The 15,315-nt window shown below is 36.1% G+C and overlaps 1 protein-coding gene across 1 annotated transcript in view; it reads right to left on the reverse strand.

Annotated features, from left to right (window-relative positions):
• The window catches only part of LOC150103710 (nose resistant to fluoxetine protein 6-like), a 185,264-nt gene that overhangs the window by 37,176 nt on the left and 132,773 nt on the right, over positions 1 to 15,315 (reverse strand). Inside the window, exon 7 of the mRNA XM_090397060.1 lies at positions 257 to 431. Coding sequence (XP_090253186.1) covers positions 257 to 431 — 175 coding nt within the window. The remainder of the gene's footprint in view (positions 1 to 256; positions 432 to 15,315) is intronic.

Genomic DNA, 15,315 nt, shown 5'->3' on the forward strand with positions numbered 1-15,315 from the left:
TCCTCCATTCTGAGGAAGTTTTATTTCACTTCTGCAAAATAAAACTTCAAATGGCAAGTACATATGATGAGGAGAAATTAAAAGCAATGAGCACATGCTATTTTTACTCAGTCTTCCTTATGATTGATGTGAAAGCAGAATATATTACATGTGCAGAATGTTTTGAAATGACCTGCACTTTTCACACACACACACACACACACCACGTCAGAAAAGCAAATAATGAAGCAAAAGAATTATCAGAAAATTTTGTTACCTCCATGATCAGTAAGGCAGGCATAGGTTACCCAACCTAGACCAAGTCCCCATGCTGTGCGAGCAAATGCATTATAAATTGTTGCTTCAGCGATGTCTACCTCCACATGATATAGTCCATATACAACACTACTGCAGAGAAATGCAGCTATTATCCAGCCAAGAGCCTGTTTCCACTTAAGGTAAAAACAACTCCAATGAGTTATACAGTACATGAATGAGTGAAAATAAATGAAAAAAACATATTTACTTCTTTCTTTTTACAGGCATGAAGGTATATAATGTATACAAGTACCAAAAATTTGAATTCTACCCCATTATAAAAAAATAACTCTGTTTACTTTAATAAGAGTTTGAATTCAATGTGGCATATATTCTACTAGTATTAGAAAGATATAGTATCTCTGCATCTTACACAGGAGATTGAGTTTGATTCCCGATAGAAGATTATTTGCTTTGGCCTGGGTGGCCAAGTGGATAGCATGCCCACTCTCTAACCTAAATAAACTATGGTTTCAAATTCTGCAATATGTTTGTAGTATCATTAAATGGGAGATGAATTTGATCAGTATTCTGCTTACTGGATGCCTGAAGTAGCTTGAAAAAGTTCTCTACAGCAGGGTTTCTGGGTTATTCAAAGAAATAATAAAAAAAATAATAATACCTGTTTCACAGTAAGTAGATTTTTGGGTGTTGGCTGTTTAACCCAGCGTTAGTAAGGTGGGGTGTCACAGACCCAAAAGATTGTATGCAATATTATCTCTGACACCCCACTTTACTAACGGCAGGTTAAATGCACTAAAAATGTATCAAAGAAAAATGTTTAAAATTAATTGAAACCTTTGATTTACTAAAGTTACATTTTCTCCCAGATATATTTGAACTATTTAGATTTACAGTACATGCAGGTTATTTTACATGGAGAGGGAAGATATACAAACAACTAGATGGGACAGCAATGGGCTTCACCCCCACCTTTCTCTCCCTTTAGCCAATTTCTACATAGAACACTTGGAAAAGCTAGCTATAAATACAGCCACTCTCAAACCAGTGGTTTGGCTAAGTTGATGATATTGATGATGTGTTTGCTATTTGGCCACATGGTCCAGACACATTGGATACATTTTTAGTGCATTTAAATATTAAATAGCCAACACCCGAAAATCCATTTCACTATGGAACAGGAAGCTAATGACTGTCTGCCGTTCCTGGATACGCTGATCACATGGCATCCAGATGGTTCCTTATCTTTTTTGGTTTATAGAAATCCCACACATACAGGGAGATATTTGCACAAACAGTACAGTCACATCATCATCCAGCTCAACAGTATGGTATTCTAAAACCACTAACTCACAGAGTTAGAGCTATTTGTTATAATGACAATGCTCTTACTGCTGAACTCACTCACTCATGTCATTCCTTCTTAGCCAATGACTATAATCTCCATAGGATAGAAAAAATACTAAATGATCTCAGGAAATCCCCTATATTACCTACCACACAAAACTACAGCAAATCTCTTACCATCCCATACATTCAAATCTGAAAAGATATCTAGAGTACTTAATAAATATCAGCTATGCACCACATTTAAACCTTATGTCAAATTGGCAACTCTCATCTGTTCACTTAAGGACAAACTCTCTTCTTTATCCCATCCAGGAGTTTATGAAGTGCCCTGTTCTTGTGACCAGGGCACTTCATAAATGGACAGACAGGAAGAACTGTCGACATCTGCTGTTGTGAGCATAAAAAATACATCCAGCACCATCATTATGGCTAGTCAGGTCTAGCAGGCTATGCCTTGGATACTCCTTCACATAGGATCAATTGGAAAAATCAAAACTGCAATACAGAAGTCATTATAAGTCAGAGAGATTGTTTTTGGAATCAACAATAGCCTTAAAACATTCCCAAACCTCAACAAGTATGGCTGCATCAATTTATCAAAAATCTGAGAGACAGTCTATAATAAATTTAGTTTAATCCTTTATCCAAGTGTGTGCAAACAAAGTTTGCGCCTGAAAGTATCTTCAGGACTGGGGTAAAGTGGAACAACACCAGGCGACTCCTTGCAAAGGTGGAGCAAGATACCAACTCTCCTATCTCAGTATCTCCCATAATGCAAAACACATTTCCTTGTGGATATGTATAATGTTATGCATAAGGGAAGGGCCACTACCCAGACTAGTTTCGACCTTTATTGAGGTCTCTTCAGTGGGAGCCTTGGTATCTCCAAGTGAGATACCAAGGCTACCACTGAAGAGACCTCAATAAAGGTCGAAACTTCTGCCTTGGTATCTCCAAGTGCAGATACCAAGGCAGAAGCATTAGCAAGGTCATCTCCTCCTATAGGAGCTGCCAAACGGTGTGCCACCTTTTCATTAAATTCTGGATTTAGAGAAAGATGTTGAAAGTTTATTTTTCACTTGGTCAGACTATAATAAATTTAGTTTAATCCTTTATCCAAGTGTATGCAAACAAAGTTTGCACCTGAAAGTATCTTCAGGACTGGGGTAAAGTGGTACAACACCGGGAGATTCCTTGCAAAGGTGGAGCAAGCTACCAACACTCCTATCTCAGTATCTCCCATAATGCAAAACACATTTCCTTGCAGATATGTATTATGTTATGTATAATGAGGAAATGTGTTTTGCATTATGGTAGATACTGAGATAGGAATGTTGGTAGCTTGCTCGACCTTTGCAAGGAGTCGCCCGGTGTTGTACCACTTTACCCCAGTCCTAAAGATACTTTCAGGCGCAAACTTTGTTTACACACACTTGGATAAAGGATTAATCTAAATTTATTATAGTCTGACCAAGTGAAAAATAAACTTTCAACTGAGAGATAGTCATTTTAAGATGAAATTAATACTCATTTTTTTTATCTAACAATAGATGCCAATTAGAACTGTATTGTCTATTATACAATTTTTTAAAATGGTCCCACTGTTAACTAAATTGTTTGTTTGCATATTGTGACAAACTGTTTTTTGTGCTGAAGATGCTGGATACAATACAATACAAGCAAAATATCAGCGAATATGTCAAATAAATATTAATTATTTTCTTTTTATTCTTTGTTAATTAAAATCATTAAATAAAATTAACATGAACTGCCAAACCTGAGAACATAACCATACTTGTAAGCTGACAGAAAAAGATAATCGGATTGAATCTATGGGAAATGACCCTGGAATGGAAAAGGGAAAATGAAAATGGAAATGACAAAATATAATACACATAGCAAACTGGAATGTATGAGGAATAGCTTATAAAGGAATAGAATTAGACCAGTTATTAAATGAATGAAACTTTAAAATAGCAGTAATCACTGAAACAAAAAAGAAATTAAAAGGAACTATGAGAACTGAAAATTTTAATGTGATATACAGTGGAGTCGACAGAGACCAAAGAGCACAAGCAGGAGTCATGATTTGGATTCATAACTCCCTTTCAAAACAGTTAAAACATTATAAATTATGGAATGAAAGAATAATAGAAGCTAGAATAAAAATAGATAGAGGCTATTTAACAATAATTGGTTTATATGCCCCAGAAGAAGGAAGAGAACAGGATAATATTGATTTTTATAATCAGCTACAAAACATATATAATAAAATAAATAAAAATAATTACATAATTTTAGCAGGAGACTTAAATGCAAGAATTGGAAACACAAAAATTAATAATAATATAGGAATACATGGAGAACACACTCTAAACAGAAATGGTAAAAAATTGATTGACTTTGTAGTTTATAATAACCTAAAAATAATGAATTCCTTCTATAAACATAAAGACATACATAAATATACTTGGGCAGCAAGAGGATGGAAATCAATATTAGATTACTTCATATGATTCAGTGGATTGCAGGGGGATATTCAGTTGTTTGCAGATGATGCGAAGCTGGGAAGGATTACTAGTAATAGTGCAGATGTGGTAGCCCTGCAAGAGGACTTAAATAAGCTAGATAGATGGGCAAATGAATGGGGGTCTCAGTTTAATGCAGCAAAATGTAAGGTCTTGAGGTTTGGGAAACATCGATGGGATGCTGCATACTCTATGGGAGGAGTTATACTGGAGAAAGTAGAGGAGACAAGAGATCTGGGGTTGATGATTGATAGAAACCTGAAGTTTAGGGGACATATTGCAAAGGTGGGGAAGGTAACACAGAGGATTGCTGCTATTATGAGAAGGACACTGACCTGCAGAGATAAGAGGGTTATCATTCCGTTGTATAAGTCTCTGATCAGACCACACTTGGACTATTGTTCTCAGATTTGGTCCCCCAGGATTTGAAGGGGATAAATTAACTGTGAAAAGGATACAAAGACGGATGACAAAGATGGTTTCAGGACTGTACAAGGATAGTTATGAGGATCGGCTGAGAGAATGTGGACTGCAGAGTTTGGTGGATAGAAGAAGGAGAGGTGATATGATTGAGACTTTTAAATTGTTGAGAGGTGGTTACAGGGTTGACAATGGGGAGTTGTTTCGCTTGGTTGAACAGCGGGAAGGAGTGATGACAAGAGGCCATCCCTGGAAGTTACGAAAGGAAACTGTGAGCAAGAGGGTAAGGAGTGGTTTTTTTGTGTGGAGGGTAGTTGAGCTGTGGAATGTATTGCCTGATGGAGTGGTGGGAGCGAGAACGGTCAGTGAGTTTAAAGAGTGGTATGACAGACTTTGTGTTTCTCAGGGGGGGGCCTCCCCTCGATGAGTCTTGAGAGACTTTATGTCTTAGGAAGGACCTCCCTCGATTAGTCTTTTGACTCCTTGGAGGCCTGAATAATAATAATAATAATAATAATAATATTAAATGAAAAGACATCAAAATTTTCACTAGATGTTAGAGTTCACAGAGGATATGAAATAAGCAGTGACCACTTCCTTGTTAAAATAACATTAAGATTACCACCTAAATGGCTACAAGTAACAAGAACAGAGAAGAAAAATTGAAACATTTGTTTATAAAACTAGACTATTGAATGACACAAATGTACAATGGCTATATGAACAAAGAATTAACCAGTATCTAGATAAAATAGAACAAAATGAAGAAATAGAAATAGAATGGCTTAATATAAAAACGATACTAAATGCAGCAGCAAATGAAAGCTTAGGAAAGACCAAAAAATTCAATAAAAGAAAAAAACTGAAGATCTGGGATGATACAATCAAAGAAATAATCAAAAAGAAAAAAGAAGCCTATCACAAATGGTTAAGCAGTAAAAGATTAGAAGGTGAAATAGAATATAAAAGAATAAGAGCCATAGCTAAAAGAGAGGTCAGAAAAAGACATAGAGAATCATGGAATAAATTTGTTTCTAATTTAGAACATGATTTATATAAAATAAGACCCAATGTATATAAGATTTTGAAACACCTAAATGCAGATACCAAAGAAAACATAAAATTAAACACTGAATTGAAATTAGAAGAATTTCTAAATTACTACACAGAACTGTGGACAGACAAATATTTTAAAAAAGACAACTGGCAAACAGTTAACGAAAATGAAAAGGAAATAACTGAAGAAGAATTAGAAATCAGCCTGAAAGAAACAAGAAACGGAAAATCACCGTGGAGAAGATAAGCTAGGTTCAGAACTATATAAATACGCAGGAACAAGATTCAAAGGAAGACTCTTATTATTTTTAAATAAAATTTACTCAACTGGTGTCCCCCCAATAGAATGGAAAAAAGCAATTGCGATTCCTATCTTTAAGAAAGGTAATAGAGATGACCCTAAAAACTATAGAGGTATCAGTATACTAAATTCATGTTACAAAATATACAGCAGAATCTTAAATAACAAACTAATGAAATATTCCGAAAACTTTATTCTAGAAGTACAAAATGGATTTAGAAAAGGACGATCATGTATAGACCCAGCCTTCTGCCTAAAATTAATAATAGAGAAAAGAAGAGAATATAATTTAGAAACACATATTGCATTTATTGACTTTGAAAAAGCATTTGACAAAGTTAAAAGAAACATTATTTAACATATTAAAAGAAAGACAAATACCAAATAATATCCTAAAAGCTGTCACAAGTATATATGAAAATAATCAAATACAAATAAGATTAAATCATGAGCTATCATATACAAGAGAGATAAACCAAGGGATCCGACAGGGATGTCCCCTCTCAGCAACTCTTTTTAATATCTACTTAAATGAAATAATAATAAATTGGAGTAAAAATTTACATCAAGGAATTAAACTTTCACCTACAGTTAACTTAAACACTCTCCTCTTTGCAGACTACCAAATAATAATTACAAATTCTGAAGATAACTTACAGAAAGCTATTTTAAATCTAAATGAGATATCCAAAGATTATGGTATGATAATATCAACGGAAAAATCAAAAACTATGGCCTTTAAAGGACAAGATCCAGCAAGAACTAAAATAGTATTAGATAACAAGATCTTAGAACAGGTGAATTCATTTAACTACCTAGGATGTATGATTACTTATGAAAATGAAAAAGAGATAAACATAAAAATTGCAAAATATTTAAAAATAACAGGAGTAATTAACTCTATATTTAAACCAAACCTAGTTCAAAAACAAACCAGGCTAAAAGTATACAATACATTAGCCCTACCGGTCTTAATGTATGGAAGCGAAATCTGGACAATAAAACAAAAAGACAAACAAAGATTAACAACAGCAGAAATGAAGTTTATGAGAAAAACTGCAAAGTATACCCTATTTGATCACAAAAGAAACGAAGATATTATGAAAGAATTAAACCAAGAACCAGTAATTGATAACATTAAAAAATATAAACATAGATGGATGGAACCCGTTCAAAGAATGAAAACAGAAAGATTACCAAAACAAGCCTTAAAGTACAAGCCATTAGGAAAAAGAAAACCAGGACGTCCTCTTAAACGATGACTTCTAAGGCCGGAATAGGCCATACTAGGCCTAAATCCTTGATACGTATGATGATGATGAACTGCCAAAGCATACGTCTTTCTAAATGTTGGGATCTCTAAGAGCTTTCAGTTGTTATTGTCACTCCCTCATTATTTTTTTCTCCTATAATATTTACAGTTGATTTCTGAAAGCTTATTGATTTCTTTTTATTCTAAAACTATTGTACACACCTTTCTTTTCAGTATACTCATTTTTTTATCTTGCACAAAACCAAATGGTGGCAATTACAATTTCAAGTCTCCTCTAACTAAACAGGTTGAATATGAAAGAGTAATATAGTCAAATAGTTTTCTTATTTCTTATGTGTTCTCTCTATGTGAATTTATGCCTATCTTTGTTGGAATGTAGTATTAGTAATGAGTAGTCCTTAACAAGGTTTAGCAGTTAATAATAATATTCATTTTGATAATTTCTCCCTTTTAACATGTTTCTCTATGTCTGGTATTCTTTTTCTTTAAGTCTGTTACTTTTTCCAATTATTTATTTCGTATCCAAACACAAGTAGTACAGTAGTAAGTAAGGGGTACAACATGATTTACAACAAATTAGGATATATTACAATGAGATCAGCTTAGATTTGGTAGGTGAATTATACAGGGAATAATAATTAAATATGAAAAAAAGGAAACTATACATAACTTATATACAATAAATATGGTCAGATGTTCCTCCAGTATCTTGCACAATCAACTGCTCTTTCTGTGCAGGATATAAGATCCTCTTTTGTGCAAGGTGATGGAAGAAAGGGGCAAGAAAGAAGGTGTTCCACGGACTGGGTTGTCACGATTGTCTGGGCCAGTGAGGTAGCCCCGTTTGATGAGGTTTTGTTTGCAGCGTCTTCTGTCGTTTGAGGTCTGTTGAGGGTTTTCCAAGTATTCCAGTCCAAGTGGGCACCATGTGGAAAATGTTTGGCTGTTCGAAGAGCAGTATTATTTTCAGGGTATAATGCAAGCCATTGTTGAATTCTTTTTCCAATCACTCAAAATATTCTCTGACTTCTTCCCTATTAGATCTTATGTAGTAATACAAGAACGACATTTCTGTTTTAATTTTTATTTTAGAATACACTCACATTGCTGTCCTGTATCTGAAATTGCTTACCATTCAAGAAGTTCACTTTCATGATCAGTGTTAAATACTATAGCTGCTGATCCTCTTTTCCCACGTTGCTATTGTCTGAATATAATGAGATAGAATGTGCAAAAATTGTTGAATGAGAAGCAAGAGAAGAGAAGAGCAGAGCGTGTCAAGACTATGAGCCTGTTGTTAAGATATGACATGAGTGAGCTGAAATGGATGGCTGTAATAGCCAATGATTCAGTGAAAATCATTGTGCAGGAGAAATAGTATATAGTGTGTTGATAGATAGAGTATTTTTGATGACAAAGAATTTATGCTTGAAAGATGAATTAATTACATATACTATTAGGTGTTCTATACTGTCACTCTCTTTCTCTGTCATAAGAATATGACAGAGAAAGAGAGTGATAGCATTGAAGGGATAACAACATAATAATTTCTTCATATAAAAAAAGCAGTGTTCAGAACAGTGAGATAAAGAATTTGGTTGCTGTATCTACTCAGGCTGCTTGTTTGAACCCATCAAATTTTAAAAGTTATTAAATGCATATCTGTCTGGCAGATGGTAGATGCATATTCACAAATGGCAGAAGCAACAGGAATAAAGGGTGATTAATTTTTAGCATTAGTAAATGATAGGGGACCAAAATTTATTGGCATTAGCAAAACTGGCTAACAGATGAGGATAAACTCACAAGAATAGAATCTGATGGGTACTGTGCATTCAAGAAGGACAGGCAGGAGAGAAATGGTGACAAAGTATTGCTGATGACTGTGGAAGGATTAAATCCAACCAGAGTAGAGATCCTGAATGATGATAGTTGTAGTAATATGAGTAATATAGGCAATGGAATTCAGACTGTTTGATGCAATGTAGAGATTAACAGAACAAAATGCATAGATTTCTGCTGCAGGTCAGGCTGTTTGGCAGAGGATAGTGATCAGATATACAGATAGCCTTATGGATAAAGGCAGAGCTATTTATGGGTGATTCCATCTATAGAGAAACAGACCGGAATGAGGAGAAAGCATGCAAAACAAAGGAAAGATTATGGAGTACTGCTTAAGGTAATTATTGAAGAATAACTATACTATCTTAGCAGCATGTGATAGAGGGACTTTTGGAGCAAGAATATTAGATCAAGTAATAGCAAGTAAAATTCTTTATATAAATAAGGTAGCTGTTTTGCCTCCAGTTGGCAAGAGGAATCATTTAAATTAGAGATAAGAAATCATATGAGAGTTTTGAATAAAAAAGGATATATATGTTGAGCTTTAAGGCAGATAGTATTGTGATAGACTGTAAAGACAGCTGGAAACAGTGCCTTGGTATGAAAAACATCATGGTAGAAGAATTAGCGGCAGATGAGAAGTGGTGAAAAGATGTCTGAAGGAAACTATAAGCTGACTGCATCCTTAGAGTCAGTAGATGAAGTCATACAGGTGTTAAATAGATGAATAAGACCTTGATAATTACTAGCAAGACCAGTATCCAAAATGAAATGTTATGGATCCAGTACTGGGGAAAAAAAGGTAATGACCACACTCAGGAGCAGTATATATATATAAAAAAAGCAAACCAGGAAAGTGACATTATGGTGAGGAATGCAAAATCAAATTGTGAAAAGAAGTTAGCCTTATGACCAAAGGGAAATCAGAATTTTTACACTATGTAAAAAGAACATAGAAGAATTACTTTAGTGAGTACAAAAGGTAAGAAAGTTCCATATGCTTTAGTAATAGCTGATTTGTTAAGCAATCACTTTCATAAAGTAAATATTCCAAGTTACTTATTTGGGTGTTGAGGTGAAACTAGATAAAAGGACACAGGGTAATAGGTTAAATGTATGAAAGCTATTGCAAAATGCAAAATTGCAAAATGCAATTTGCAGACTCTGCAAATTGCATTTTCTCAATCCTTCTTCATATTCAACATTCTGTAGACCACAAAGTGCCTTAGTCACTCATCTCTGGATCCTTTTCAATATCACTCATCCTTTTCAAAACTAGGTGACTAATTCTGTGCACAGAAATCCATATGTGGCCTGATCAAGGCTTTATACAATGGAACCTTATTCTCCTTACTTTTATATATCAGTGTTATCAACATCACTGTCATGATATAATGTGCTGTACTCACAATTTTAGCTATGTGTGTCCCCTAAGTTCTTAACTTCTTTACCTCCTCTAAGATATCCCCACCAAATGTATATAGTTTTTCCACTCCAATTTTTCAAAAATGGAAATGAAACGAAAGGTAGAGACACTGAGGGAGTGAAAGAATGCAAGAATGAAGAATTGAAAATTAGTGATAAGGGAGCAAAGGAAAGTATGAATGAGGAAATGGAAGTGAGGTGCTACAGAACGAGAGGTAGTGAGACTGTAGGACTGACAGAGAATGAAATTGTCATAATGCAAGATTTGATAAAACAGTTATTAAAAATGTAAAATGAAATGACGAATATGCGGAATAATGTTAGACATCTAGTGAAAACTAATGAAAGTGTGCAAGAGAATAGAATGAAAGAAAGTGATTCCAGGATAACAGTATATGGAGATTCCGCAAATTGAGAGAGAGAATCCATAAGGTCTGCTATCCAGGAAGGAGAATGAGTAGGATAATTAAAGTATTGCACATGAGAAAGAAACGAGCAAGAGAGTTAGTTGTGATTATGGAAAGAGATGATCTAAGGGAACATAAGGAGGATGTTTGGGCGATTATCAGGAAGAAGCTATTGAGAAGAATGAAAGATAACATTGTAATAGGAAAGGTGATCATTGTGTTACCAAGGTATGAGAATGATGAGTTGCAACAGAGAGAGAGCCAAAATCATGAATGGTAACCTCACGAAGCTGTGTGAGGAGAAGAGAGTCCAGTTTGTGGATGTATGGCATGTGTTTGAGGGAAACATGAAATCATACAGGGGTGATGGTTGCATTTGAATGGCTTTGGAGTGAGTGCACTGTAGAAAGTGTTACTGGAAATGAGATATCAGTCAGAGTGCTGAAGAAATATGCAATAGAATTAGCAATTCTTCGGATTTAGTTATTCAGTTTGCATCTTAACGAGCACTTAATGAGAGTGGATCTAAAACAGAAGCAACCAATTATAGACCAATCAATATCTCTGAAGTGCTTATTGGCATCTAGAGGTGAGTAGATTAAATCCACTCTAGAAGAGAGACATGTATTATAATAGTGCCTGCAGAGTAGGACAAGAGGGAATGGATATATCACTATACTTCTAGATTTTTCAAAGACATTTGAAAGGATTGCACAAAAGAGGTTGTCATACAAACTCATGTGCAACATAGGTTTGTGACATGGAAAGGAGAATGGCTGACTGATAGGTATTAAGAATATGTATGGAGTTGCTAAGTCTAAGAGAAGGGTGGCCAATAAGGAATGATTTGAAAGGAGATAAAATCATATGAAATGATAGATGACCTGAATGAATTGTTTGAGGTAGCAAAAGAAAAGAGTGAGAGAGTTAGAATGATTAGTCTTTTGCAACGGTATGACAGTGATATGTTTAAAAGGAGGGCCATAATTGCGAATGACTTTATGCGTGGGTTATGTATGAAGAGTGGTGTGGAATTTGTGGATGTGTGGAGTGAGTTCGATGGGCGAAAGGATCTATATAAGATTGATGGCTTGCATTTGAATGGTTATGGTGTAGGGAGACTTGAGAAAGTGTTCCTGAATGTAGTGGATGTGCAAATTCAGGGAAACTAGATTTATTAAAGGGGGAGGGTAGATATGCAGTCCTTAGGGAGGCAGTTGAATGTATGAATGAATATAATATGCCTGAGCGAACAAGGACAATAAATCAGAGTGAGATAGTTAATATAAGGCATCAAGGTAGGGTTGGGACTAATGGGGGTCTTAAATTCATGTACACTAATGCTAGGAGTATTAGGAACAAGAAGGAAGAGTTTTTGGCCATGGTTGGCACTTTCAGACCACAGGTTATTGGCATTAGTGAATCATGGCTGACTGTAGATGATATAGCTAGTGGGATTGAATTTGATGGATATAGTGTGGATATAGATGGATATGACAAGCTTAGGGGTTTGATTGGTTCAGTGCCGTGGCATGTACAACTGCAAGGACTAGAAGTTGATAGTGCATGGGAGGTAGTTAAGAAGTGCTTGCATGAAGCAATGGCTGACTGTATACCTAGAGTGCGAATAAAAATCAAGTAGGGGTTAAATGGATGAATAACACCATTAAGCTTGAACTGCAAAAAAAGAAACAACTATGGAGGGAATTTAAGGAGAAAGGTGACCGGTAGGCACATGAACGGTATAAAACGCAGGCCAGAAGGGTAACGAGTGTGGTAAGAAAAGCAAAAAAGGATTACAAAAGAACATTAGCCATGCAGGCTAAAGAGAATCCTAAACAGTTTTTTAGATATGTAGCAAGTAAAAGGAAAAACGTACATGGCAGAATGATTTTAAAGAATGCCGATGGTAGGGAGGTAACTGAATCAGTTGAGATAGCTGAGTTACTGAGTGAGCACTTTGCAAGAATATATCATCCAGGTGGTGACAATGCAGAAACGAATAAACCAGTAGATTATACGGGAATTGTGGTGAATGAAGTGGAGGTGAGTAGTCTAGTGCATAACCTCAATGTCAATACATCTGTGGGATTGGATGGTATACCAGCTCGTGTTGTACGAGAAGCAGCTAAAGAATTGTCAGTACTCTTGACCATTTTGTTTAATTTGAGTCTCGGGTCTGGGTTAGTCCCAAGCGGGTGGAAAGAGGGGAAAATAGTTCCACTGCAGAAAGGGGGTTCCAAGACTGCTGTTGTAAATTACCAACCGATTAGCATATCAGGAATCATTGTCAAGGTCTTAGAGAAATTAGTCAAGAAAACAATACAGGATTGGAGAGATGAAAATGGGATATTGTATGGGGGACAACATGGTTTTGTGAAGGGTAGATCATGCCTCAGTAACTTGTTCACGTTTTATAACACAGTGACGGCTGAACTGGATAAGGGTAATGGTTTACAGTGATACTACTGGACCTCGCCAAAGCCTTTGATAGGATACCACATGGAATCTTAATCAGTAAACTGGAGCAGATGGGGATAGATATAGGGTTGGTGAGATGGATAGGAGGGTATAGAAGGAGAGATACCAGAGAGTGGTTTATTCAGGAGTGGAGTCTAAAAGACGGCTTATGACTAGTGGTGTGCCGCAAGGCTCTGTTCTTGGACCACTGCTTTTCAATTTGTTCATCAATGATATAGGAAAGGATTTGAGAGGAAGTGTTCACTTGTTTGCTGATAATGGAAAGTTGGGTAGAGCAATTGTGAGTGACAGGATGTCAAAATTTTACAGGATGATTTGGATAGGTTGGAGGACTGGGCTAGGAAAAATGGATGTCAATTTAATGTGGCAAAGTGTAAGGTGAAACTTTGGGGAGAAAAGAATAGCAGCAGTATATGGCATTGGTGGAACCGTATTCCAGGAGATTGATGAGGGCAGGGATTTGGGAGTGTTGGTGGATAGGGAATTGAAGTTTAGGGGGTACATTGCAAAAGTGACTAAATCAGCTCATCAAATCACTTGGCTTCTGAAAAATACTTTAACATGCAGAGACAAACAAGTTGTTGTTCCTCTGTATCGAGCATTGATAAGACCCCATCTGGACTACTGTGCTCAGTTATGGGCACCAGGGTTTCTTCGTGATGGGGAGGAAGTGGAGAAGATCCAGAGACGAGTGACCAAGATGATAGCAGGTCTGTGAAATGAACCTTATGAGAATAGGTTGAAGATTTGTGGGTTGCAGAGATCGGACAATAGGCAAAGGAGGGGTGATATGATTGAGACATTCAAATTACTGAAGGGTTTCTATAAGATTGATCCAGAAGATATTTTTGAAAATATGACTGGTGGTGGGAGGACTAGGGGCCATGCATGGAAGCTGGGCAAGAGGGTGGTTGACGAGGGTGTTCGAGCTAGGTTTTTTACTTGGAGAGTGGTGAATGAGTGGAATAAGCTTCCAGAGTCTGTTGTGGGTGCTACGACCGTGAATGAGTTCAAGACAAGGTATGATAGATACTGTGTCAATGTCGAATAGTTGTTCTTGACCTGATGTTATGGCCTCCCTCGATGAGTCTGTCGACTCCTTGGAGTTTCCCGGAACAATAATAATAATAATAATAATAAAGTACTACAGAGCTCTTTTCTTGGGTATACCATATGTCCAATTGGTAATTAAACTGGAATGGATTGGGTTGGATAAGAGATCGGTGTACTGGATTGGAGACTGGCTGTCTGATAATTACCAGCAAATTGTACCTGGGAGAATGGGGAAGCAATATCCCAGAAAAGAAAAGTCACTTCTACTTGGCGAGAAATTATGTTATTGTATAATGCTTTATCCAAGTGTAAGCAAATAAAGCTTGGGTGTAATAAATCTTCATGACTAGCCATGAAGTGGGATGACCTCAAGAGAGTTGCTTTTGGAATTGTTTTTGTTTAACATGTATGCAAATGATAGAAGGGGAATAATGGTAACATGTAGTTGTCTGTGGATAATGCAAAGTTTTAAAGAATTATGAGGAGAAGAGAAAATATTGTGGCTCTATAAGAAACCTGAATAGATGGGATGAGTGAGATTACCACTTACATGTTGCAAGGTATAATTATTATTAACATCTAACCTCCATGGAGTCAGAGACTCATTGTGGGAGGTACGCACTATTGCACACAATGCACATTCAACTATGCTTTAAACTGATTCAGTGTTTCTACATTCACAACACACTCAGGCAATGCATTCCACTCATTAACCCCTCTCAATGCACCTTCTCCTCACTCCTCTGCTCACACTCTCCTTATACAATTTCCAGCAATGGCTTCTTCTTCTTCTTCTTCTTCTACCCCCTCTCCCATTCTACGAAAAATCCCTTCCATATCGACTTGATAACAACCCCTAAATACCTTATATGTCTCAATCATATTTCCTATTCACGAGGCTTTGCAACTTACATTCCCTCA

The sequence above is a fragment of the Typopeltis vanoorti genome, chromosome 8, assembly GCF_054136105.1.
Source record: "Typopeltis vanoorti isolate ZY-2024b chromosome 8, IOZ_Tvanoo_1.0, whole genome shotgun sequence".
Classification (NCBI taxonomy): Eukaryota; Metazoa; Arthropoda; class Arachnida; order Uropygi; family Thelyphonidae; genus Typopeltis; species Typopeltis vanoorti.